At 37.4% G+C, this 26,593-nt stretch overlaps 1 protein-coding gene across 1 annotated transcript in view; it reads left to right on the top strand.

Moving 5' to 3' along the window:
• The window catches only part of PARVA (parvin alpha), a 69,987-nt gene extending 48,850 nt beyond the window's left edge, over positions 1-21,137 (top strand). The window contains exons 7-14 of the mRNA XM_068399354.1: positions 1,122-1,237; positions 6,675-6,733; positions 7,786-7,805; positions 9,188-9,249; positions 9,921-9,989; positions 11,640-11,741; positions 12,532-12,604; positions 16,044-21,137. Of these exons, the coding sequence (XP_068255455.1) occupies positions 1,122-1,237; positions 6,675-6,733; positions 7,786-7,805; positions 9,188-9,249; positions 9,921-9,989; positions 11,640-11,741; positions 12,532-12,604; positions 16,044-16,120 (578 nt within the window). The 3' untranslated portion in view covers positions 16,121-21,137. The remainder of the gene's footprint in view (positions 1-1,121; positions 1,238-6,674; positions 6,734-7,785; positions 7,806-9,187; positions 9,250-9,920; positions 9,990-11,639; positions 11,742-12,531; positions 12,605-16,043) is intronic.
• The last annotated feature ends 5,456 nt before the right edge of the window (positions 21,138-26,593 follow it).

Genomic DNA, 26,593 nt, shown 5'->3' with positions numbered 1-26,593 from the left:
GGGTGTTTGGAGTGGCCTGACAATTTAACTTCTAGTTTTAATTTAATGTTTTACATGTGTTTTAGAGCTAAAGTAGAGATAGACAGCAGCAGCTGGAGCCAGCTGGAGCACACACCGGTACTAGACAGACAGACAGACATCTTTTTAGTGTTCTGCTAAAGCACGTCATCTGTGACCACTGGCACCCCAACAAAATTTGACAGCGATGCTGCATTTTATATGAATAGGTATTTCCACAGCATGGCTGAGACTTGCATTGGAAGATAGTGAAGAAGGATATTTTAGTGAATCTGATCCTGCTTTACCGGTGAAGTAAGGTAGTAGTTATTGGTTAGTTCAAGTACAAAAAACATAAGTGCACTGTGCTGTAGCTATCAAAGATCATTTAGGAATACTACTCTGGGGAAGACTATAAATGCAAAAACAAAATAGAAGAAGAAGAAAGACAATAATGAGAATTAGAAATTATTCACTTTCATGCCAATAGTTTGATACTTGATTAAGGATTTCCTACAGTATGGCTTTAGATATCTTGTAAGTCGTGTTAGTGTTAACTACCCATATGAAACCTGCTGTGAAAAAGCTTCAATAACAAGAACTATAACAACTTCATGAGGAATGTTTGAGTCATTGAGTTTAGTAAGTTATTGCTTAAGGCTTCTGCCAAAATAGGCTCGTTTATCATCCTGCAGACATTGTGACACTTAAAAATGAGTAAGTGCATGTCATGAGTACAAAAATATCTTTCTGATAGTCCATAAATCCTTATTGAAATAAAGGGAATAAAGGAAAGGCAAGGAGAATGCAGAGACAGCACTTAAACTGCTGTACATGAAATCTGGTTTTTGGATTAGCTTTAGATTTCCATCTACACAAGCCTATGGCATCCAGACATGTTGCAAAAAGTAACACTTTGGTGCTGACGCATATTACTGACTGGGCGGCATTCACGTGACCTGTTGAGCAGGAGGAGACCAGTAAAAGAGAGGTCCCTTTAAACCATCCCCTGGCTCCAGGTGGCAAGAGGGAGAGTCTCCCATAATACCTACATCCTAAAAAGTAAAAATATGTGCTCTAGTTACCTTGCAGTTTGTAACTTGTGCTTTTTATATCTGTTTCAGCTGTTCATGCTAAAAGTCTCGTAGCCATACTTCATCTTCTGGTTGCGTTATCACAGTATTTTCGAGCACCGATCAGACTCCCAGATCATGTGTCCATTCAGGTGGTTGTTGTGCAGGTAAGAGAGGTGTTAAACAGCTCTTGGTACTGTTGTGAAATTGACTGAGGGGTTTCTTGAAAAATACATCTGGAACTTCTGTTTGGGCAGGCATGCGTGTGTCTCTCTGGTTGACAAGAAATACACATGTGCAGCTTCACTGCTGACAGTGCTTCAACCAGAAAAAGGCAGAAGTGCTTTCCCAGATTGAGCTGTGGCTCAGAATATCTTATTTTGATTGTGAAGTGGCCAGGCTCTGACATTAAAAATATATGAAGCATTGTTATTGTTGGAATGTGTTTGTTTATCACCCAATATGATCTCTAGAATTATTATTTTTCCCGTTTTTGACGGTCTTCTCACTTGTGTAGAGATTCAAATCATTCTTGGCACTGGATGATGAATTGTCACTGTTTATTACATTCAGATTCATGTTAGGTGACTAAATATTCTTTTTCAGCCTTGTGCATGCTAATTTAGTCTGATTACAGTGTTGACTTTCTCATAAGCATGCAAAAAAAACCCCATCAACTAAACCTTTTGTTTCGGTCAGTCTACTTATTAGAGCCTCATCCATCCAAGCTCTTCACGTTATTCTGTTCCTCATTTTTCTTTCAGTTGGACTTGTGCTTGCTCTATCTTATTTGGCCTCTTCCCATTTAATCTGCTTTTCTTTCTCTCCAATTAACTATGCCTTTATTTTTCACACTGTATCTGCCTTTGTGTTTTAACTGATGTTACCCTGAAGTATCTGGTGCAAAGAGCTATTGCTCAAGTTTTGTGTGACTGAAAATCTGTGGGACAGATATGAGAAAGTAACCACTCCTTTTTCCAGCATTCAAATCAGACAAATTTTGTAATCTGGGGAGAAATCTGAAGGAGAGTCCCTGGTAGATGCATCACTGATGCCTGATAATGACTTATTGACTCTCAGATTCTGCTTTATGGGTTTCTCTACAGACAATGAAAAATAAACCCAGCAAATCTGCACTTATGTGTCTAAGGCTCCAGAGGAGCATAATTTTCAAGCACTTTCCTTTGACTGCTATAAATATATTAATTGCACTGGTTTATCTGAAAGTTCGACCAAAACCAGCTTAAGAAATCAGGAGTGCAGTGGTCGGAGCGTCTTTGGGATGAGAAACTAAACCAGAAAAAGAACAAAGTCCTAAAATAAAGAACCAGATCTTGTATTCTACTGTCACTTCGCATGTCCAGACAAAATTCCCGTTGAAATCAATGGATGTAATTGTCCTCTTGTTTAATAGGCTAATGTAGCTCAACAGCAAATCCACTGAAGCCAGTAGAGATAAGCCAATTTTAAAACAATAAGTAGTGGGAGAATCTGGCTCGCTGCTTTGCCTCTTAGCTACACAGCTGTAGCTCAGGCGCCAGTGAATTGCAGAGAAAGCAGTTGCACCAGAATAAAATCCATGTAATGCTGCAGAAGATTTCACCCTGCAGACCCAGCTCTTGGTGAAAGCCAATCATTGGAACTCCAAGGCTATGCTGATTCCTATTAACATAGGGTGGGGGCCAGTATTCTTACTGTAATTGTGTTTAAGACATTTTTCATTTTTATTTTATGGTGAGTGGGTTTTTTATTTTTATTTTTTAAATCTGTCTTTCATGTCCTGTGGGATTGGTTCTATATAATTCCTCACATACCCTTTGAACTCAAAGTTATAATCAACAATCAGCAGATCCTAAAGCCTAATTTAGTGTTCAAACTTGCACGCCTCATGTTCTAAACCCTCATACATTCTGTAAAGTAAGGTAATGCCTAGGGAAACTCAACAGACTATGTGGTAGCTGGTTTTAAATTCTACTCTATAGAGTTTGATAAAGGGAGTAGTACAGAGAGAGAAATGAAAGAAGGAAGTACTTCTAGGAAGTCTTTAAGGAAGACTACCCTAATTCATTTCATGATTTTGTTAGGTTTAGAAACACATAAAATATGAGGGTTGCCGTGTTGGCTGGGTGTAGTTTATTGAAAGAGAAACAAAGATATTTCTGAAACAAAAAATAGGCTCGTGCACAACAGGTAATCAGCACAGTTCTTATGAAAGCTTGTTTCCTTTGGCTGTTTTGTACAAAAGCTGTTAGCAATGAGAGTAATATGAAATCTGGGTTATAAGCTGATTTGGGAAAAGATGTGAGAGTTGGTCCTTTTGTAGCTATTTTATTATATTCTTTTGTTTTCCTTCCATACTAATAGAATGAATAACTTCCAACAAAGCCCAGGCTTTGTTTGATCATTTCTGCTGAAACATGAGAGCTTTTGTGGAGAGCTGGATCTTGCCATCGTTTTGCCTCTTTCTGAAAATTATTTATTTATGCCATCCACAAATGGTTAAATGACAGATTGTTTGTGTGCAAGAGCTGTAAGTCAGAGAGTACAAGAATGCATTGGCAGAGCAGTCAGAATGGCTTCAGCATATTCAGAGCACTGGGACAGCAGTTCTTGGGTGCATAAACTACTGTTAAGCAAAGCTGGGAAATTAGATTAGAAGAAGGTGTACATCACAAGCTTAATCTGAGATCGTTGGTCCCACTGCCTCTCTGACAGCCCTGGGAAGGTCTGAAATGTTCCCAAGCAGCATTGCCTCCAAGGAGTCTTTTTTTTGAACCTATGACAAATGTATTTGTCCTTTGAAGCTCCAGAATAGTTCTGCATTTCATCTTGGTAGGGCAATTATAAAACATGATCCTCCAGATGAAATGGACAGCAAAAGTACATAGCCAAAACCCATTCAAATAGTGGGAAGGTTTTCAGAATGGAACTTAGAGAGGGAAATTAAGCAGTTGGCCCTCAGTTATATAAAACTGCTGACATGTAGGTGATGTGGAGAGACATGAAGAAGAGAGACCCTTTCCATTTCCAGACATATTACCCAAATTTCAGATGTATTTTTTTGTTCTAGGAGTAGTCACCAATTTAAAATGATAAGTGATTAGGAAGATCTTTCATGGCCTTTAGTGGAGTCTTTCAGTTGTGAGGGAAGAAGATGCCAAGCCTGTGCAAATAAAGTCTTTTGTGGTTGCTGGAATGTGCGTCCAGCTTTTCTTTTTAATGGGGAATCTTAATTCATGCCTCATTTCTCAGTAACTTTCAAATAGTAGATGTTCATGTTTATCATTTGTTCTTTCAGTTATAGCCACTGTTGTCTTTAAGGAACATTGCTGGAGAGTCTGTCAGTTCTCAGTAGCAGTTCTTTGAGTTTTAGGAATATTGTGTCATTCTCTATCTAGTATAAAGCAAACTTCACAATAGGTGACATCAGTGTTAGGGTCAATTTGAGGTGGACAGTTTTCAAAGTGCAAAAGATGTATAGGAAGCAGCCTTCACAGCAAAGGTGCTTAGACTAGTGTTTCTAAGGTCTGTTCTGATTGTTTCTCTTGGGACTTTTTCACCAGTCTTTTTACAAATGAAAAGCATAAGAGAGTCTATCTTGACATGTGCTGGTCTAATAAGTGTCCAGCAGATGCGTGTCATATTTGGGCAGTATGGAAATTCCATTAATGTTAGTGAGCAGATGCCAGGCACAAAACTAGGGCTTGATGTCTTGTCTTTTTTTGTTGTTATCAACAATAGGATTAAGGTGCAGAATTCCTATTGATATTAATTGCAGTTTGTCAGAAAGGGAAATATATTTTATATCGGTACTAGAGTATGTTTTGGGATGTTTTTGCATGTTTGCAGAGGGAAGGTAGAGTATTAGAAGCCTTTTTTTTCTCCCATATCACCAGACTGGACACTGAGAAGTACAGTTGCCATTGCTATGATGCTCAACCCCTCTAGGAGACAAGGGTGATAGGGCTTTTGCTCCAGAAGGCATCACTGGCCTGTCAGAGTCATCATCATCAGGAGGAAATAAAAGTTTCCTTTCACCCTGCAGCAAAGGGAAAAATAAACAAAAATTCCAGAGTCGAACTGTAACTTGAGCTAGCATGAACTAGATTGTAACTTGCAAGTACTTATTGCTGTCTGCACAAGCTGGAAATGGTTAGCCCTAAATGTGGTAGCTTTCCTTCAGACTTTCAAGATATGTGACAGAAGATGTCTCAGCAGCTGTTCCGTGCCCCTTCTTTCAGTATGTAACACACTGGAATGTTCAAAGGTTCTCCCTGAATGCATTTTTAACCATGTGCAATATATTTGGTAACAGGACTTTAAAAAACATAACAGAAAACCACTGAAACTATCATCTAGCTAAAAGGGCAGGTCAGATTGCTCAAAGTGCCAGTATGGCTTTCTTGCAGAAAGTAAGTTTGATCCTGATATATTTTAATAATGCAGTATAGAAGTAATAGACTCGAGCCTGGCCAAATCCTCAGCACATCATACACCGAGGACTGCCTCAGGTGGGGATGTACTATCTTCTCTAAGGCAGAGAAGAGCAGCAGCCCCAATTGGCACGCCATGAAGGACTTTTCCAAAAGTTTATTCTCCTTTTCTCTCTTCCATGTAGAAGGCAAGTCTAGGACCAGCATAAATTTCTTTTTCTCATTTTCTTGTACGACAGGGAGTGAAGAATCATGGATAATTGCCTAATGTCTAGACTTTACATGCAGTCGTCAGCATTTGCCTGACTTTTCTTTCTGTGTTGCAAAATTTTACTAATTCCAGTGAATAGAATTAACAGAGAACACAAAGAGGCAAAACATATGTGTGGTATTTACACCGCCACTAGATGACTGTGATCAGCATCCTGGAAACAATGTCAAATTTTTACACTCCTTCATTTTCCAGCTGACTCAAATAGCAACCATTTGAGTAAGCTTCTGCCATTTTGTGTACAGCTTCTAGACACAGGCCACTCACCACCATGTACAAAGGGCTTCTCACATCTGAAGAACATTGGAGTCAATGCATATGTTAACAGCAAGATGACTAGGGACTGTAGCAGGCTGTGAATGGATTATCCTCCATTTCGGTTTTCCATCATAAGCAAATAGAGCTCTTTGTGTGAAGAAGTCAAAAGAGGAAAACACTGAGGCAAAAAAGAAAGTGTACGAACAGGGCAGAAAGAACAGCCTGGGAGCAAGATTTTTGCAAAAGAGAAGCATGGGCACCATCTGCCAAGCTGTTCATTGAAATACAAGGTTTAATTCAACTCACCTAGACGTACGTCTACTAAAATACTTACATATGTGTTTAGGTGTTTCAAATGTCTTGCTGAATTGGGGCCTTTAAAAGAAAAGTGAATTAAGAACAATGGAGAAAGGAAAAGAAATACTTCCTTCTACAGGTGGAGTTTCAAGTTTCTTGTTAATGTACAAAAGAGTTTTCTGAAATACTTGCAAGGTGAAATAATATACTACAGTGAGTTTGTTTTAAAAACTTCTTATTTTGCAGGTTTCTTATCTAATTATGTTTGTGGATCACAAATAAATTTTTGCTCTACTCTAAGCATTAACTTTACTGAGAAAAATGTAACTTTTTTATTTTTTCCAGAAACGAGAAGGAATCCTCCAGTCTCGACAAATCCAAGAGGAAATAACTGGTAACACTGAGTATGTCAACACCACTTTTGCCAACAGTTCAGTAATTGAACACAGATGCATCTCAGAAATTCAAACATTTGCTGATATTTAGATTTCGGTATTGGGGTTCCAAGGAAGATGATGCATCAGCCACTGACTGTATTTTAGCCTTTTCAAGAGCTACAAACATGCATCTAAAAATACAAAAGAGTGAGGAAATACAGAGCTGGGGAACTAAAAGCAGGAGACCAGGATAAAAGAGAAGACAGAGTGAAGATATACAAAATCTCTATTTTGTATTTGTCTACTATTAATTTCTGTATTTATTATATTTCTTATTTTTTTATTCAAAAGTCCTTCAAACAAACAAGAAAGATATGCTTCATTCTTTAATGTTGTTATTTATTTGATAGAGAACTAGATTCTTTCAAAAAGGGATGTGATATGACTATTTTTAGGTGTTTGGACTTTGGGGATGTAAAATGACAGTAGTAAGCCCTGTACATGTCATCTCACTGAACAATTTATAACAGAAAAGTTATTCCAAACGAAAAAAAAGCAATCGTAGAATATCCTAGTTTCCAGTAGGATGGAGAAAAGACGGACTATCGACTTATTATTAATCATTATGGATTTGTTTACTTATAATACTTACATGAAGGATCAGCTGGAGCAAAATGCTGCAGTCCTTAAGAACCCAATCCAAGCATTATTTTGGCTGGAATTGTTATTGTAGTTGGTGTGGTAAATGCATCTTTAAAGCAAAGGGAAAAGTTTTCACAAAATCAATGTGAAAAAGCCTTCTTCACTCAGGCAAGGTGTGTTGATTTGGTTCAATAGTAGGAAATCTGCGATCTGGCCTCCCATGAGACTTTAGTGAAGCCAGGAGATATTATACTGATGGACTCCAGATTAATCCAGATTCTCAGTTGAAGTAACTTGATGAAGGTTTTCTTAATCCATGGATCTACTCCAGTTTTCACCAAGCTGAAGATCTGGCCACGTATAGTGTTTTCTTTTGCAGCACAATGTCTGCAAGTGAATTATGTATAACTGTGTTTTGTTGGTTTTTTTTTTCATAGGGCATTATCAGGAAGGCATGGTAAGTTCATTTGATTATTATCTTTTTCTCGAGGCAGCCAAAGTATACATTTTTTCTGCAGTGGGTGGTCACTTTGATCAAACTGCAAGGAAGTAGAGGATTTCACGTTGCCCTGGCAAATATATAAATATATGCACCACAGGCTATTGTGGCAGTTAACAAAAGGAAAAAACATTAAGATCAGTCTGACCATCTTTAAAACACATTTCATTGCTTTTCAGCACGTGTTAATCTGCAGGTGCTTTGTGGTTTAACCTCCAGAACATTACTGTAGTAGTATTAATGGTCATAAGTTCCCAGCATAATATGAAAGGATGTCTTATCGTAAACCAGCTGGTGAACTCGTTGGGATTCTTGCATATGTTACCTACTTACACTTTAATGACCGAGTCATTTTTCAACAGGCCTGAACACCATGCAAGTTCCTGTGCCTAGTATGTCTTACTGCTAGCAATGAGACTGGCCAAATGCCGGGCCAACAGAAAACACTCATCTGAGGAGCTTTAGGTGGAGTCCCACCAAGAATTTAGCATTTCCTTCTTATATTATTTCAATGGCTGCCTTACAGCTGATTTAAAAGGTTACACGCATGACCTCTTTTCCCTATGTTATCCCTGAGCAGTCTTACTTTGTTTGAAGTCTGCTTTCTACAAATGGCTTTGGATCTACTCTAGCATTTTTTATTGAGGAATATGAATGTAGCTTTTTGCGGAGTCATTCTCCATCATTCAGGTGATTGTCGAAATGGAAATTGCTCAGGAAAGACTCTGGTGCCTTTTTATTTATTTTTTCTTTACGGTTTTCTTCAGAAGGTGACTACAGTAGCGCTCCAGTCATGCCACCCTACGTTGCCTGTCCTGCTGATAATGTCCTAAATTGCATATCAGAATGGCCCCAAAACATCTACACAAAGGATTGTATTGCAGCTGTGTAATCGTAAGCTTCCCTGAGGTGGTGGATAATATAGCACACCACAATGCAGTCGGTGGCCCATGGGGAAAATCTTCCTCTGTAGATGTAGTGACTCTAGGTGTAAACTCATGTTCTGCACACGATGATTTGTTTACTTAGCTCCCTGTATCTGGCTCCTTAAGATTTTATGCATAAAGATACCATTCTTTGTTCATTTTTGAAAAACAGGGTTATTAGGTAATCCAAATCCTACTTGAAAATTATGCTTTTTGTAAGTAGTGGAGAATAAGTTACTAGCAGCTTACAGCAAGAGAGCAGTCTGCAAAAATACGTGATACTTGGAATACAAAGAGACTGTGTTGAAGCATTTTGCTGACTGTTGTCTTAAACGAGTGTGTGCATTAATAAGTGTTTATTCTGCATTTGAACAACTGCTGCTCGGTATATTAACATCTCTGAATGTTTTTCAGAAAGAGATGCATTTGATACTTTATTTGACCATGCTCCAGACAAGCTCAATGTAGTGAAAAAGGTTGGAAGGTTTTTGTTTTTAAAATACGTAACACGTGCATGTGCATGCTTGTGTCTATCTGTTTGTATATATGTAGTGAGTGTATATGTATATAATATATAATTGGCATAGTTTGCAGACATTAAATACAATTAAGCTTTATGATTAAACAAATATACAAATTCATAATTGTAATGTTATTTTTTATTAATATTTAGCAGCATGAACTTAACTTTGGAACACAGAACAACATGTAGTTATCAAAGTTTCCATCAAAAAGAAGTTCTCACAAAGAGTACGTTGAGTAGAACCCAACTGGTAGATTGAGTGTCCTGATGCCAAAGAGGTATCCAGTTTACAACTGCCAGGAGTCTGACCTAGAGTATTTTGGTGGCTGTCAGACTGGAGTGGAGTCCAGCTACCCACTTCCCTATAGTCTGCTACAAGTTTTTTTTTAAGAATTATTAAGGTTTAACAGTGTATTTTTATTTATATACTTCACGTTCATTTTATTTCTGTTCTTCATTCTTGGGCAAAAAAGATTTTTAATGTCACATTTCAATTTTAAAACTTAAAAATTGTGTTGCAGTGTCTTTATTCATGCAGATTCTCTTCTGACTGGAGTTCATACTGCATGTGTTGAACTGCTGCCCTACTGAATAGGCCTTCACTGCATTGTTTTCATATTTCAGACTCTCATAACCTTTGTGAACAAGCATCTCAACAAATTGAATTTGGAGGTCACTGAACTGGAGACCCAGGTGGGATTTTACAGCCTTCCTTAAAAGGGAGGGATAGTTGCACTGTGTTATGCACTATGCCCCCAACTTTATCCAGAAATTTCATTGAATTGTTGTTGATTGAGCTCTAAGATGTTATTTCAGCAGGAAACCCTTCAATTCTAAATGCGTTTGTACGAAGAAGACCCTGACTAATTAAGCAAAGAAATCATGAGGGCAGCTAAATTTCTCTAAAACAGTTTTGTACTTCCACTAGCATAAAAATTAATTAACAGATGCTACCTCTTGAGTGCTGCCAAGTGCTGTAAGTAGAACCTGCGCTTGTTTTGGTCAGGAAAGAACTCTGTCCGCTTGGTTTGATCCAACGTCAAGCTGAACAGTTGTTTCCTGCCTACCTTTATACAAGCACGCAATCGCTTGGGATTACAATGACTCTATTCAGTGAGATACGTTCTTGAGAGTAAAGCTAGTCAAGTGTATAGGCAGCTGTACAGTTGGGCTGCAGGCTTGATTGCACCACGGGAATAATGTGGTACATGGTCTTCTTTCTTGTTCTCAGCTGCTAAATTGGCTGGAAAGAAGCTAAAAGAAAAGCTTAATCCTGCTGTATTAATACCTCCCCATGTGAACAATTGCAGCAGTTACCATAAGAAAATTACAAGGTCAGGCAGGAAGGAAGGATGGTATCCACGCTATCAAAAAAAATCCAACCCAGGTGTCTTCAGGACAGACTTTATTTTATGTCTTGATTCATGTTATTAAGAATCTCTGGTTTATTTAAATAGCTATCAATCTGATAGAGATTTTTCAAATTTAAAATTAAGATTTAGATGGAAATAATGTGTAAGGGCTTTCAGAAAGGTGTTCCCTATGCCTGCTTATTGCATTGTTTACTTTTGGAAAAAAAGTGTTATTCAAGTGTACCTAGAAACCACGTAAGCATTTATCTGAAACAGTATTCCCTAAGATGGGAGATTGTATTTCTATCAGTTGAAAGAAAATTATCTACCTCAGGAAGGTGATGGGTTGCTTCAGATAACTCAGTTTGATTGTGAGGATATCTCACTGCACTGATAGACGTGACGCCACAGGGATAAGAGTAAGACACTTTTAACAAAATCTTAAGGATGTTGCTACTTTTTAGATAGAAATGAAAATATATCATAGCAATTAGGTATCTCCCATCTGTAATTACATACACTTTAAAATTAGATTGACTCAGACTTGCAGTACATGGATAAAGATGAATCTTTGTTCCTTTATTTCCTCCAACGTACTGAATTTCATTGCAGTCATGAGATTGCACCTTCATTCTGCTTTTCCCTGCTCAGGGGATGCATGCCATTTGAAAGCTTGAAAGGTGGCTGTTCTGATTCACCACACCTAGTAGAAGAGAAAGCAAAGGCATAGATCAAAGCCACTGACGACTTCTCTTCCAGGAACTTTATTCCGCATGTGTATTTTAGCATTAGGTCAGTTTTGGAGAAGGCATAACAGAACGTTCTAAATTAAAGGAATCGAAGAAGTGGGATGAGATCTTTTCGTTCCAATTTAAAATATTTGTATTAGTAGTTTGTTGACAGTTCTGCATTAGACAATATATATCATGTTCATTAAGCAAAGTAATGAGTTATTCTTTAGAAAATGTACTGAGAAATGTCTTTTTTACAGTTTGCAGATGGTGTGTACTTAGTTCTGCTAATGGGTCTCCTAGAAGGCTACTTTGTTCCTCTGCACAGCTTTTTCTTGACTCCTGATAGTTTTGAACAAAAGGTAATTAGATTACATTTTTCTGTTAAAAACAAACAAACATATAAACTTGTCTAGTAGTACAAGGATGACACAAACTTTTCTGCATAAGTTTGATGTAAATAGCTGAAATCAGGACAGGACTGTACTGGTAACCATTTCCAAGCATTTTTAAGATCTCAGTATTAATGCTTATCCGTAATAAAAGGGATAATTGTATTAATGATGGGGTGGTTAGCAAGTATTAACTGATTTTAGCAGCCAGTGTGTGATGTTGTTACTGTTCATTAAGTGTATAAATAATTATACACATGAATTGATGACAGAACTGATTTTTTGTGTCCAAAATCCAAGAATTTAGCATTTGAAAGATTTCATGTTTTTTGGAAGCATAAAGGCATATATGTACTATGTATCATTTTAAGACCAACCGTTACCCCAGTGTCTGTTGTTATCCAGGCAATTCTGCTGTCTGTTCAAGACAAGAGCACTTCATGGGCCATCATGTTCCAATTTTTAAACTTGCGGGAGGTGGGCTTTTCTTACTTGTAAGTAATTTTTCTGTGGGTAATATTAGTTCACATGTTATATTTCAATTACTTTTATATTTCTGAAACCACCATCACCACCCAGAAAAAAACAGAACAATGGATTGCCTGGATTCCATAGACCAAATCTTCCATTGATGTACAGAGCCCTGGCTATGTTTTCTTTACAAGCATCTGGGTCTGCAGCTTTAAATACATCTTGTTTTGACCATTTATATTATACTGTATATAGTTCACAATAATGACTACCTTTATTATATTACTAGGTCCTCAATGTATCCTTTGCGTTTGAGCTAATGCAAGATGGTGGATTGGAAAAACCAAAGCCAAGACCAGAAGGTATCTATTCTGGTTTTTTTGTATCTTCTTAAGAATTTGCACTGGATCCAGATCTTATCTCGCAGGATTATGGTACAGCTAAATGAAGGTTAAAATGTTAATGAAAGAGTGAAAGGCAAGATACTCAAGGCTCAGGTAACTCTGTATTTTAAATGGCTGATAGATATGCTTTTTCAAATGTTACAAGGCTTCCTTTCTTGAATGGCTAGGGTAAGATTTGCATGACCAAACATATGCAGTAATACTTAGATATTCACTGAAAGAAAAAGAGTACAATTGTGAATGGTGTCACTGGCAGATATGAATTGCTCCAATTGCTCCATTTTCCCCCATCTCACTTCTTCATACTAAACCTCAAGTATTTCAGTGTCATTTACAAGATTTTTACAAAAGATGTAGATGTTGTGGAAGAAGAATTTCAAATGTTCAGATAACTGCCTTTGAGTGCAGGACCTAATCATGCATATTTAAATTAGATTTAGAGTTGGAGACTGAAAGTAAAATGTGTCTTCAGGGAAGATGAAGGTTTTGCTGCTGACTTTAGCAGGACAGGGCTTCCACTACTCTTTGCTCATATAAATACAGGGTTTAAATCCAGCTTTTTGGGCTGGATATAGGGCCCTTGATTCACCATGTTATAGGGTGCTCTTGTGGTTCCTCCCATGAGAAGTTACTTCTCACCATGCAGGAGCTGGACATGCAGCTTCTGCTCCACTCTTCCCAACAGGGGTGGTAGCTGTGTTTCTGCTGGTTACCTACCATAATAATCAATATGTATTTGTTTTCAAGACCCATTGCAGACTCAGTTCTATGGTGCACACAGTCTTTTCCTACCGTAATATTGGATTGTCATTCCCTGAGGAGTTGGTATAAGCTAATGCTCAGAGTTTTATTTCTAATAGTAAGGGCTCTCTGGAGATTCAGGCACACATCACTGAATCAAGTTCTGCTCCATTCTGCTTATTTTCCATCCCTCCCAACTTCCAGATCATAACAGCAGCAGACATATGCACACACACAAAAAATATGTCTCAGGATTGAGCCTATGCTGCCTACACATTTAATCGGGACCTACCCAGCCTATTTTTAATCTCTTTTTATTTCTTGAACTCTTATCCCCAGTCATGCTTTAGTAAACCATTGGTGACTGTATCACAAACTTTCATGTTTGAAATAGTCAAAGAGAGAAGGGGGAAATAGTGAAATCTAGGGATCCAAGTAAAACAGAGAGTATCTGTGATCCCTTACTCCCCATGGAGGTTTAAAATTCTTATGGCATTCAATTTTTCAGGTATTTATTGCTCTAGGGGACAGCTAATTTTTCCAGTATAAATCAAGCCATAAGGATATTTCAGCATATATAAGACATTTCTTGTGCAATTATTGAAATGCTTAATATGAAACTTCCTGCCCAATGTGAATGGAAAAACACATCTGTTTTATGTGTTGTTACATTGGGCACAATGCCCGTACTTAAAATTTCCAGTGAGCAAGAGAGTATTGAAAAGGATCTTACCCTAAATGTGTATACTAAATACTCTTTAAATTCCTACACTGTTTCTTTGAGGTTCTTGAGGAAAAAATATGCTGAAAAGTGCTTTAGAATATGAAAAACATATTTAGTGGAAAAAAGAATGCAGTTAAATAAATGAGTATGAAAACCAATGATTTTTATGGGGTCAACGGTTTATGTGGGTTATTTGCAATATAAATGAAAAGGTATTAAAAAGCTTTCCATGACCTTTTACTTTCAAAATGGCCAGAACATTAATCTACTGAGTCTGTAATGAATTCATTTGCAGTTTGAGTTTTTGAGATTACTACTTGAAATGTGTACATCAAAGCCAAACTCAAGTTTCTCTTTTTGAAAATTGCAGCCAGTAAAATGTTATACATGTTGGTCAAACACATATAGCAAGGAAAGTAACTCATCTTTCTTTGTGAGCATGCTACTTTTTAATTTGGACCTTTCTGTGGAATTCTGTTGTGGTGGTAGAGTCATCTTGTAATCTTGCAAAGACCTATTAAAGTTACCTCTTTATTCATGTGAAGTTCTGTATTAGGAAATGAAGGTGTTAACAGCATGCTGCTGGCCTAAAAGAGGAAACTTCCCGAGTTACACTCTGCAGTACTGTTTGCACATAACATGTTGTGGGAGCAATGTGTTCTTCGTGTAGCTTTTGGCATTTTCTCTTCATTTTATACCAAGCATTTCTGATCTGATTTATTAAGAGCCACAAAACCATGTGGCCATGGTTTCATGACCATGCAAAGTCTCAGCATAGAATTTAGGTTTGATTGTTTTCACCCTTTGTCCATGGATGTCAGTTTGCCATGTAGCTACAGTTTGCATACTTTGAGAGACCATGCATAGGTTTGATTGGATTCATTCTTCAAAGTATAAACCCTTCACAATCTGTGAGAAACATCACTGTATATAAATATAATGGCAAAAATACCTGATGATTACATACACAATTTACTAGGCAGGCTTGGAGGTTTTGAAGATAATGGGAGTATGCACACCACCTGCTTTACACCTTCATGACCAATTCTAAGAACCAAAGTTAAGAGATTGAGTTCCTGTACAGCCAACAGAAAGAGAGAGGACTATTCTAATTCTGTTCTAATTCTGTTCTGTTCTAATTCTTTTCTATTCTTTCTGAGGGCAATTCTGAGTCCCTATTTGAGACTGAATATTCCTTGAAGCACTAGCATAGACTGCTGCAGTAGTACTTGTCAGTTTGTTTTATAGATTTCTTGTGAAATAATATTGACTTTCTCAACAACTTCTCTTGGAAACAGCAGGTATTCATTAGCTTTTTGTTTCCTATAAATCCTTTACTTTAGATGTTGAGTTTCTAAGGACTGATTCAGCCATGTACATCAGCTAACTCACAGCATTTTCAGAAGTGTCTTAGAGAGGCACTTGTACACCTAGCTGCTTTAGATCCTTTAGAAAATTTAAACTTGCCTCTATCTATCTTGCTGAAATTAGTCCTAATAAAGGATGTTGCAGCCCAGAATGGGCCAAGTTCTGCAAATCTTACGTAAGAGAAGAGTTCCATTGGTTCCTGCCTGATGATTTTTTCAAAATCATTACTTTTCAGCCACAACCGACTGAAGATTCGGTCATATAAATATACGTAATCCTAGGCACGATTTATCTCATGGGCATCTAAACCTTGGTTGCGTTTCTTCATCGACACCGTTAGGCATTTGAATCCCTAACTAAAAGTGGTTGAAATAATGATTTTTGAGTTGCCAGTTTAAAAACTGTGCTTTATTTATATTTCTACTCTTTCTTACTGTCTTTATGATTCGAATGTTCATGGATATGGATCTGAACAAGGAAAGGGAGTAGAGAATAGGCACTTTTTCTGAAAATGTTTTGAGCTAATAGTTATTAATGTGTTTTTTCCCTTGTCATTTTTTCTAGATATTGTGAACTGTGACTTGAAGTCTACATTGAGAGTACTGTACAATTTGTTTACCAAATACAGGAACGTGGAGTGAAGAACTGATTCGGGACATAAAGAAAGAATCATAACTAGCATATTTTTCATCGGTATTCCTCTGCATCTTTATCCTAAAAGGAACTAAACCATGTATCTGAAGAATTTTTAATTGAATATTCTTGCATTACTATTTTCATAGTAGATTTAAAACTAATATAAATTATGAAGAAAAAGGTTTGGAGGAAGGTATTTAGGTGTATTCTGGGAGAATTAATGTCTCAATAGTAACTGTCTTCACACTGTTTTATAGTAGGTGAAGCAAGAATGAAAAAAACCAGTAACTTTAATTCAAATCAGCCTTTGAAGCCAATCAGAGGAAGATTCAGCACTGAGTATCTATTTTAATATTTTTTACATATATCTTTTCTAATCTGGGGATTTTCTATCCATGATAAGATGGTTGCATTCTAATTATGAGAAGTGTGCACAGGGAGAAACAGTTAAATACTCTTGTTCACAGCTAAAAAGAGACTTTCTCAAGCCTTTAACCTGATTAATTTGTATTTCCAGTGCTGTTAGGCTTGAATTTTATGGGTACAAACTGAAGTGGCTACTCATTCCTTCAGACTTATTATAATGTGATACTCTGCTTTAAATATGTGTTATTGAGCATTCCACATAAGCACGCTTTGCAGCTTGTGACTTGGTTTAGTTCAAGGAAGAAATCTATTTTGCAAAGTACACGTTTCAGGAAAACACACCTGTATAATACAGTTTCTCTATAATATTTGTATTATTACGTAGTATTAGAAAGTAAAAGAATGGCTTGTTTTTCTTTCAGTAGTTTAAACACAGGATTGCCAGGTTGCAAGTATAGATTTATTGCTAAATAGGATTTAGAATCTATCCCTTTGGTTGCTTTCATGATGAATGTATGTTACTGCATAATGTCTAACACAAAAAATAAGATTTATTTTCCAGAAACATTCCTGTAGCCTTTCAGATACAAAAGCACTACTTTTAGGTCAAAACTACTTCCATCTGTAAAGACTCCATGTGATGTTCTTTGGTCATTTTACATGGCTATAAGGAGTACTTTTTTCTAATTATAACCAAGTATAAGCTGTTATCTGTTTAGTTTTAGCTTTAACAGACACAAAAGAGAAATGAGAGTTGATTTTTCCCTTAGCCTTTATATTAAGCACCAGCTATGTTTCCATAAAGAAGCTGATAGAGACTGCCTGACACAAGTGTTACTCATCAAAAACTGCACTGGCATAAGTTGAGGAGTAAATTAATCAGTCTTGATGATAGTATTAGATACCTTTCCAAAAGAAGTATTCCAGTGCAACCACAGATTCTTGGGATCCTGGGTTACAGATTTAGAAATCTTCGGACTGCTTAGTGCAGGAAGGAGACTTAGTTAATTGTCATCCAATTATGGCAGAACTGGTATAGGTGAAAGGGAAAGCAATCTGTCAGCTCTTGAGTCTGTTCATCTGAAGACACGCAGTGCTGGCAAGAACAGTCAATAACAGCTATATGTTACTTAGTACATAAAGCATTACATATTTTTCAATTTTTCAGGTTTGTTTTTTTTTTTTTAATGTAGAGTTTTCCAGTGCAACATTAGCATAAAGGGAAGACAAGCAATTATGTTCTGTCTTTGATGAACACTGACTGATGTTTAATAACAAAATGATACTGACTTCTGCTGGAGGGCCACAGAAATTATTATCCTGAGAAGTAAATATCAACTTTTGCAAAGGAAAGTCAATATTTAATTCAAAGGAAAGTCAATATTTAATTCAAAGGAAAATACTTGGATGTTCTCTGAACTCAGAAATTGTTGTCTGATTGTTATAAGCATTCTAAATATCTTTATTAAAATATTTTTTTACCTCTATATTTTAACTGAGTTTCTGAAAGTAGAGATGCAGAGAATAACAATTATTTGCCTTTTACACAGGTAAATAACTGGACGTTTTGACCTTGGTGACAATTAACATGATTTCATTATATCTTTAATATCTGAGAAGCTAAATGATAGGAATTAACAAAGCATTTTTTGAGCAAACTGAGACAGAACTTCTCATGTATATACCAGCAGCAATTTCAGCTTATTTTAATGTTTCACATAGAAGTTTTTCATTTGCACACTTAGATTGTAGTAATTGTAATTGTTAATTAAAAAATGTGTGATGTTTTTTCTGCAGATCATGCTCAGCTAAAATACTCTTTTACATCTCAGCAATGCCAAAACACTTTGCCATTGTTTTCAGGAGTGCACTTTCTTTGAAGAGGAGATTTATATAGGTAAAGGAAAAAGGTTAGGAACAGTGAAACTAGGTTTTGCCTGGTCTTGAAATTAAGTATTCCTATGCTATATTGGTATAACATTACTGGAGATTTTGAAGTCTGTCAGACTCCATTTTCCATCCTTAAAAAACATAAAACTGAGACAGAATGATGAAATCCTCATGCTGAAATGCAATTATGCAGAACCATAGAAACATTTAAACAATATTCAACCTTTACACAACTATCTATCCTGTGGTAAGAATTTATGTAAATTAAAATCTGCTATATAAACAAGAGTGTCCTATGTAAATATAGACCCATGTGATAGTTTTAACGCATTCACACAAATAGTATATGCTGCCATGTAGGAGTGGGTCACTGCTTATATTTTTGACAGTGTAGATTTAAATAGCTATCAGATAAATATGAAATCTAATATACAGATTATATCTAATATTTATTGATTTGATACAGAATATTATAGAAATATAGAATACTACTGTAGACAGTTTGCTCTTCAGCTATCAGTGTAGGCCAGCACCTTCCTTCAGGGAAGTGAAATGTTAAGTTAGCTAGGCCAAATTCTGCTGACACCCCTGATGCTTTTATTGTTGATACACAGCAGTGTATACTGATGTACAGCTGAATGCAGGATTTTCCCCACTGTTTATATTAAAATAGAAGTTGTTTAAGTTTTAGGTCAGTCCTGGTTTTATTTATATTTTCTTTAAATGATTAAATAGATCCAAATCAATGGATTTAGCCCATGTAAGATACGAACAGTCACCTGGAGAGGCCAGTTTCTCTACTGGTCCCAGAGGAGCCTCTGATCTTGAGGCTGCTATCTCGGCGCTTTGGCTAGGTTTCTAAAGCCAGGTAGTATGAATCCAAGCTACTGCCTTAAGATCTCATGGTGGTATTTGGATCTCACCACTCAGGCCAATGTGCTTGTCTGTTGTGCTCTGTCACATGAAGGCCCACAGTAGCTGAGTCCACCAAAAACTGGCAGATTGTTAGCCCGCCTTGAGTAACAAACAAAGAGTAAACATTTCTGCTGCTGGGGGATTATGAAACTGCCAAAAGAACAGAGTTTTCTGTGCTTCTCTGAGTTCTAACCCATCCATTGCATCCAGCAATATGGTATCCAGATTCGTTTTGTGGTTGGAGATAGGCATCCTTTCCCTGCTGATGGATCCTGGCATGCTCTGTCAATCACACAAAACTGTTATTTTTTTCAAAGAGGAGCTACAGATTGTCAATAGTATGGCAAAAACATGTTGTCAAAGTAATTATCTAAAATCCTAATATCTTGAGGTCAACTCCTTTCAGATTTCTTTCCCAGCTGACTGGCATTTAGTTGCCATAAAGAACAGGCCCTATAAAAAAGGTATTGAAGGAATCTTTGCATAATTTTACCTGAAACACACACATAAAGCCCAGAATTGGATTGCTCTGTATTTCCGATCAAGTACAGATGCACCAAGTTTCTTATTCAGTGAGCTGACTGCAGAATATCTAGTTCGTTACATTCCTTAGTCAGTAGATATCTTTCTGTTACAGGGGGTCAGCAGCTCTTGCAGCTGTGTAGTTCAGGAATTTGAGTGGACCAGCAAGTCCTACTCTACTTTGATTGACTGTGGACTGAGTTGCTGATTGGCATATCTCCATGTAAACTGGTGGCATTAAATCAACAGAGCATTTGGTTCTTTCTGTTTTACAGAGGGTTACAGTACTTGGGAATCGTTTACATTCAGGCAGACTATATTGATTGAAGTAAATGCTACTTGGTTGACCTTTGTTCTTATTTTTATAAAGTATGTTTTTACATTCATGTTTCAGATTAATTTAGCTGACACCTTACTGCAAACTACAGTGTTGTAAAGCAGAATGGCTTTTAAAAGTAATGGGGTTTATTTCATTAGAGAAAGATACATATGATATTTAATATACTAGATACTAGCTTTAGGTCTAGGTTTTGTTATTCTTGTCTTCCTATCAAAACAGCCTTCATGAATGACCTGTGTGTGTGCGCCAAGCACTCAAAGAGAGAACAGTGCCTTGACCTCTTGCAAGATTTTCTACACTGTTACCTAATAGACTTTTGTCATTTTACTGTAAGAATTAGTGTGGGTTTTCTCTTTACAGTTAAAGTACAATTAAAGGCTGAAGAAATCCTTTGTAGAAAGTCATAATTAGTTTAAAGTAAGATATTTTGTTTTGATGTATCACAAGAAAAATTGAGTTAACAGTACCAAAATTCCAATATTATGTATACCTCAGCATCCACAGATTTTCCAAAGAAGTTTTGAGTCATTTAACATTTACTAGGGCTAATTTTATGTATTTTGACAATATTTTCTGTGTGACTATTTCTTTTTGAAATAATGAGGTTTTCTTTTCTGTCTAACAGTTTAATACTACACACTCTGCCACAATGTTAGTGTCATTGAAATATTTGGTTCTCAATTTCAATAACAAACTAATTGAGAAAAAAGAATGTTTGCAAAATTTGCTTCTTAACATATGCATCTGAAAATAATAATTAGTTTAAATTAAGCTGCATTGCCTTCAACTACAGAGTTAGTAGCTTTCACAGACTATATTTTATGTACTCTGTAAGTAAGAGACACTCTGTTGCTGATTTTTTTCCCGTGCTTTTTCTGAAACCTTTGTTATGATCCACAATAAAATTTGCACCTGAAAATCAACACTGTATGTTGTTGTTGGGTCAAAGTATGAGATGTATGGCAATAAATTAGGAAGGTTGTATGGTTTATGTTTTTGGAGCTTCCAGACCTCTCTGTGCATCTAACCTATTCTTAGTTACCTCTTTGTGGGTGTGCTCGGTGTTTATTATTATTATTTTCTGTGGGGGCTGGTGACAGCTGAAAGTGGGTTGGCAAAAACAGCCATGTAAACATACGCTTGAAATGATTAACAGCAGCAGGTCAGGAAAAATGCCGTATGTGACTCAAAATAGCAAAGTATACCTTTGCTTTAACGTTACTGTGCTGAACACTTTAGTGGTAGTATTGCAGCTGGGTATAATGCAATTTTCTGTGGAGTAATTTTGTTAATTTGAAATTTAACAAAATGTTAGTGAAATGTTTAAATGATCAAAATTAAACTGTCTGTTTCAGAAAATAACTGCATTTAGGAAGATTTTGAGATCTATTTTTTTGTAAACTTGTTTTTGTTGTGACTCTTTAATCCAGGAGCTTCAATGCAGAACTTGGAACCAGTCAAAAAATATAGGCATCTAAAGTGCTACAGATCAACATTTTTAGCCACTGAATTCCTGGAATGAATCCAGAAGCAGGTGTTTGATTTTTAGGTCTGCTTGTAAAGCTGAAACCACCAAGTAGAACTGCCTAATCAACAGGGAAGCCTAAGGACAGGGTGAGTTTTAATGCCATTCTTCAATACCAGCCCTATTGCTCAGGGTTGGAAAGTAGTTATCTCTATCTGCTTAGGATCCACGGTCTTAAGCCGCACCATATGCACTTACGGCTTTTGTCCTGAATTTTATGGATTTTGTCCCGAATTTTATGGATTTTGTCCCAAAGAGCAAGTAGACTTGTTCTTCTTCAAACATTGCAGTACAAAAAAAGGTCACAGTCTGGCTACCTCTATTTATTTATCTCTATTCACCCAGAAAGTAAAAAATCTGGGTTTAATGCCCTTCTGCACCTGTGGGAGTTAGATCTCGTCCTTAGAAGAGTGCTGTAACCTGCAATATGAACTTAAGGTGATATGCTTTTTTTAGTGGTCTTGAAGGAGCACTGTCAACTCATAAGCTGAAGTTGCAACTCTGTGTATAAAGTAATTCCACATTAAATGACAGGGAAAGAAAAAGAGCAGAAGAGGGACCAAAACCAGTGCTTAGGTTGTTGAAAAGACGGAAAGGGATATGGGGGAAGAACCTGTCTTCTGGGCCTCCTGTAAGGCCTACTTCTGTATTTTAGTCAATCAAAGGGTGCTAAAATACCAAACACATTTTGAAGAGGAACAGGACTAACATCAGCTCTGTTTCAATGCGAAGTTCCTGCTGAGCTTTGGTCACTCTGACTCCTTTCTTCTAGGACTCTGCTGTCAAAACAGCCCCAAGAGAAGCTATTCCTACCCTACACAGCCTGGAGCCTGAGTTAGGTTTGCATTTCCTCAGGCAAAGCAAATAATAGTTTCATCCCCTGCTTCCTACCTTTCTCTAGCCATTAGGTGAGCTGACATGGGAAGGTGAGCACCACATCATCTACAAGCTGTGTTTTAGGAAAATGGCAGACTCAACTGCATTTTGTTTGTAAAGCCAGTTGAGGTTTCTTGGCCCTTCTCCGAGCACAAGTACTGGATTGAGTGCTACATCTCATTTTTGGATCCCAGCCAGATTAAAACTAGAACTACTCAGTCCCATTGAGACTGGGTCAGCTTCGAACATGAAAATCAAGGGTGAAATTTAGATGGCTTCAGGGGGAGGTGGTGCTTGAACAGATTTTCCAGGATTGCAGCCTTGGTGCCTATATTCTGTGTGAAGAGCAGAAAGTCTGCCTGGGGCCATGCCCCTCACATGGGCTGGGGAGGGAAAACGGGAAGAGCATCTTCTGCTTCCCTTCTGAGATCTCCACGTCGTGGCAGACTGCACAGACTGTTTCCTACTTGGCTCAGTTTAATTTTATTGGGAATATGCCTGAAAACATGCTTTAACTATTCCTCCCTCTCCTGGATGTTTGCACTGTTCCAGTTAGGTGAAAATTAATACTAAACTAGCATGTTGAGGCTCTAAAGTCTTCAACTGTGACTAATCAGCACCATCCACTGCTTAGGGCTTTTGATGCTGGAAGGAATGAATGGTGCTGACTGTAGTCATGTCTCTGAATGATTAGTCCGTTGGATCACATGCCAAATTTATAACTGTTATATTAGATGAACAGATGAGGGCTATTAAATTACGTGCAGGGGGGTGGGGGGAAATCGCTGTGACCAGAACTTGCTTTTTTTTCTTTTTTTTTTTAAAATGTAATTTTCCATTCTTTTTCCTTTTTTTTTTTGGGGGGGGTGACAATACTTCAGTAAGGCAAGGAGTACATATATTCCTGTGCACAGACTCAAACTTGCAAGGTGCTGAGGACTGTAGCCTCAATTCAGCAAAATACTGAATTAATTTTAAATATGTGAGAAAAGTCCTTGTGGTTTCTTTGGGTCTGTTTTACCTAGAAATGGATAAATATTCATATTGCTGGGGGAAGCCTCAGTCACATTTACACTGAGGCCTGCGTTGTATCGTCTTCATATCTTAGCACAATCCTATATAATTACACCCACAAACCCATTACTTTTAAGGCCTGCTTTCCTCAAAGGATGCCTTGTAGCCGCTTCGTAAATTAGCTCATAAAAGATACATGCTTCTTGTCCACTCTTGTATTCATTAAGTTTCACCTGCATGAGGGTTGAAAAACCAGGATAATTTATGTCTTCTCTTGTGAGGCCCTTGGAGATCAGATAACTAAATCAACTGCAGAGCAGCAGAATGCTGCTGTCTGCTTTCAACCTTGGCACTAAGTTTTAGGCCGATATAACTCAGGTGTGCTTATTATTGCTGTTTGGTTTATATCCATGCCTGCAGGGTTTGTTGCACTAGCGGTTCCATGAATGCATGCTATGATACAGTCCTTGTCTTGAAAGGCTCACAGTCGTGCAGGAATGTGGGAGGAGGAAAGCTGTAAGTGAACTCCTCTAACTTTACACAGAAGATCATGATAGGTATGGATTAGAAACCAGGTTCCCCTTTCTGTACCCTATCTGTGCTTTCAAGTTGTGGTGTAAAACAAGGAACTAGAAAGTTACCAATGAGGCTTGTGTGGAATGCCAGTCCCCAGGGGAAAAGGGACAAGAGGAGTTACAAAGGCTGTTAGCTTAAAAGATTACCACGCTTCTTGTGGTAAAGATGTAGATGCTTAGCATCAGGCCACTGAGGCAAGTAAGCGTATGGGTTTGTTAGGTTGCTTGGGGAGCAATTTTTCCCACTGAAGTGCTGCAGGGATGTCGGCTAGGAGGAAATTGCCAGCATTACAAGTTATGTGCATGTGATTTAGACTTTCCTCTATGTGACGGCAGCTTAAACACTTTCATGTGCATATTGTTACAATAATAGAGTATTGAAGGTGTCAGTCCTGGGTTTCTAAGCCTTCTGTACATCCAGATCTTTCTGAACGCTTTCTAATGGCACTTGAATAGACAGAAAGGACATCATTAGAGCAGATATGTATTCTTAATTGCATAAAAACCTTGCACATCTACTGTCTGAAACCAGCACTCAGTTCAAACAGTGTCATAACCTCTAGCTTCATTTTTTCTGTGTTATTGGGACAAATTAACCCATTAGCTGCACAGACTCTATTGTGAGTCAGAGGTATATGACTCATATGAATAGAACACATTTCTGTTCTGGTTTTAATTAACTTGGCCTCCACCCAAATCCTCCTTACAAATGAAAGATATTAGATTAGCTGAAGTCTACAATACATTTTTATGGTTTGTGCTAAACTTACATGTGTATTTTTATGAGATAATGCTACAAAAAAAAAGATACCCATGAATGCACTAGCTTAAAAAGTAAGCAACAGAACTGCCTTATTTGACAGACTGTTAATGTATTGTAATTAATTGTGTTTGTTTGCCTTGCAAACTATAAGAAAACAAAAAAAGAAATGCACAATCCTAACACATTAGGAAATTTGTCCCAGTCTTGATTCAGACAAGTGGAAAACCAGTTTGTGGTGGTTACATTTTCGATAGAAGTACAGTGTTAGGTGGCACTTGCCTTTGTGATTTTTCATAATTTTGCTATCTGAGAACTTTTATTTTCTTTCTTCCTTTCTCTTTTAAGATAAAATGTGAAGATTGAATTGGTCAGGATCTCTGTCAGTATTTCTAATTGGGTCACTGTGCCTTCTCCTAATAAAGCAATACCAAAATCAAATGAACTCCTCAAATATAAATGGCAGAGAGGGTAATCTGAGCCACTACTGAGTGTAGCCTGTCAAAACAGAAGCCATACTAACTGTATTTACACAATTTTAAAAGAATTAAAACAAAAAACAAGAAAACAATCCACCCCTCTCTGACCCTCACAGAAATCAACTCCTGAATCTTATTTAACACTGAACTTTCTTCATGGCACCTTGGGGACTCTTAATGCAAATGAGAATCAGGCATACAGATACTTGGTGGAGCCTTCCTGCAACACCACTACCTCTAAAGAAACAAGTGCAGAGCAAAAGCAGAGGGTGAGGGGAAGAGAGAGAAATGTATCTTTGTGTGAACACTTTATAGTTTGCAACACGCTCGTATAACAGAATGAGGGTGGGCCAGCTGGCTGTAAAATAACCTAGACTGATAAATTAATCAGGAGTATGCTCTGTGTGCCACCAACTGTCCTGTGACTAATAAGTTAGTTTTCTACTTTGGCAGGTTCCGTGAGTTTACTTGTAGCATGAAGAGGAGACCTGGAGGAAAAAGGTCAGGTTTTAAAAGTGGCTTAGTTTGAGGAGCTCTGAAATGAAAACTTGCATGGGGACTACTACTTCCCAGACTCTGCAGTCCCACAGTTTAATTCCAGTTGCTTAGAGCACTTAATCAAGATCTGCCTTCAACTCTGACTGCTGCCAGTTAGTCCTGATAAAACCCTAACTCGCCTTCTCATTGCCTAAGTGGTGACATTAGGACTTCCATCAAAGCAAAGAAATTAGAGGCACGTAGCAGACTCAGCTTCATTTAGCCAGAGCTCCATGTCCAGATTCAAAGATTTTTTTGTCGTGGAGGGACATTGTCCTCCCATGCAACAAAGATAGTCTGGCAATGGATTTGCTACAATATGCACTTCCCAGTCACTGTGGAAAGTTACCAAGTTGTTAGGAAGCTGATTTAGGGCACAGATTTATATACTGGTATTTTGAACAGTTACACTGCTTTTCAGGAACATACACATTCCTCAGTTGAAAGTTTTGAGTGTTGATTTCTGAAATTCCATTGCTGATAACTAGACTTTGCTTTTCATTTTTCATTAGCCACAGTAGATTTTCTATGCCCACATTGTTTGATGTTGGATTACCAAAACTGTCTGAATTTCTGTTTTCTGCTTACAATAACGTCCCTCCATTGAACAGAGCTCCTTTATATAATCTACGAAGTACTGTATGATCCACCAGGGTGCAGAGCACGATGTGAAGATAGG

This window comes from Nyctibius grandis, chromosome 4 (genome assembly GCF_013368605.1).
Source record: "Nyctibius grandis isolate bNycGra1 chromosome 4, bNycGra1.pri, whole genome shotgun sequence".
NCBI classification, from domain to species: domain Eukaryota; kingdom Metazoa; phylum Chordata; class Aves; order Nyctibiiformes; family Nyctibiidae; genus Nyctibius; species Nyctibius grandis.
The sequence above is the reverse complement of the archived record's forward strand: the minus strand, read 5'-3'. Positions and strand labels throughout refer to the sequence as shown.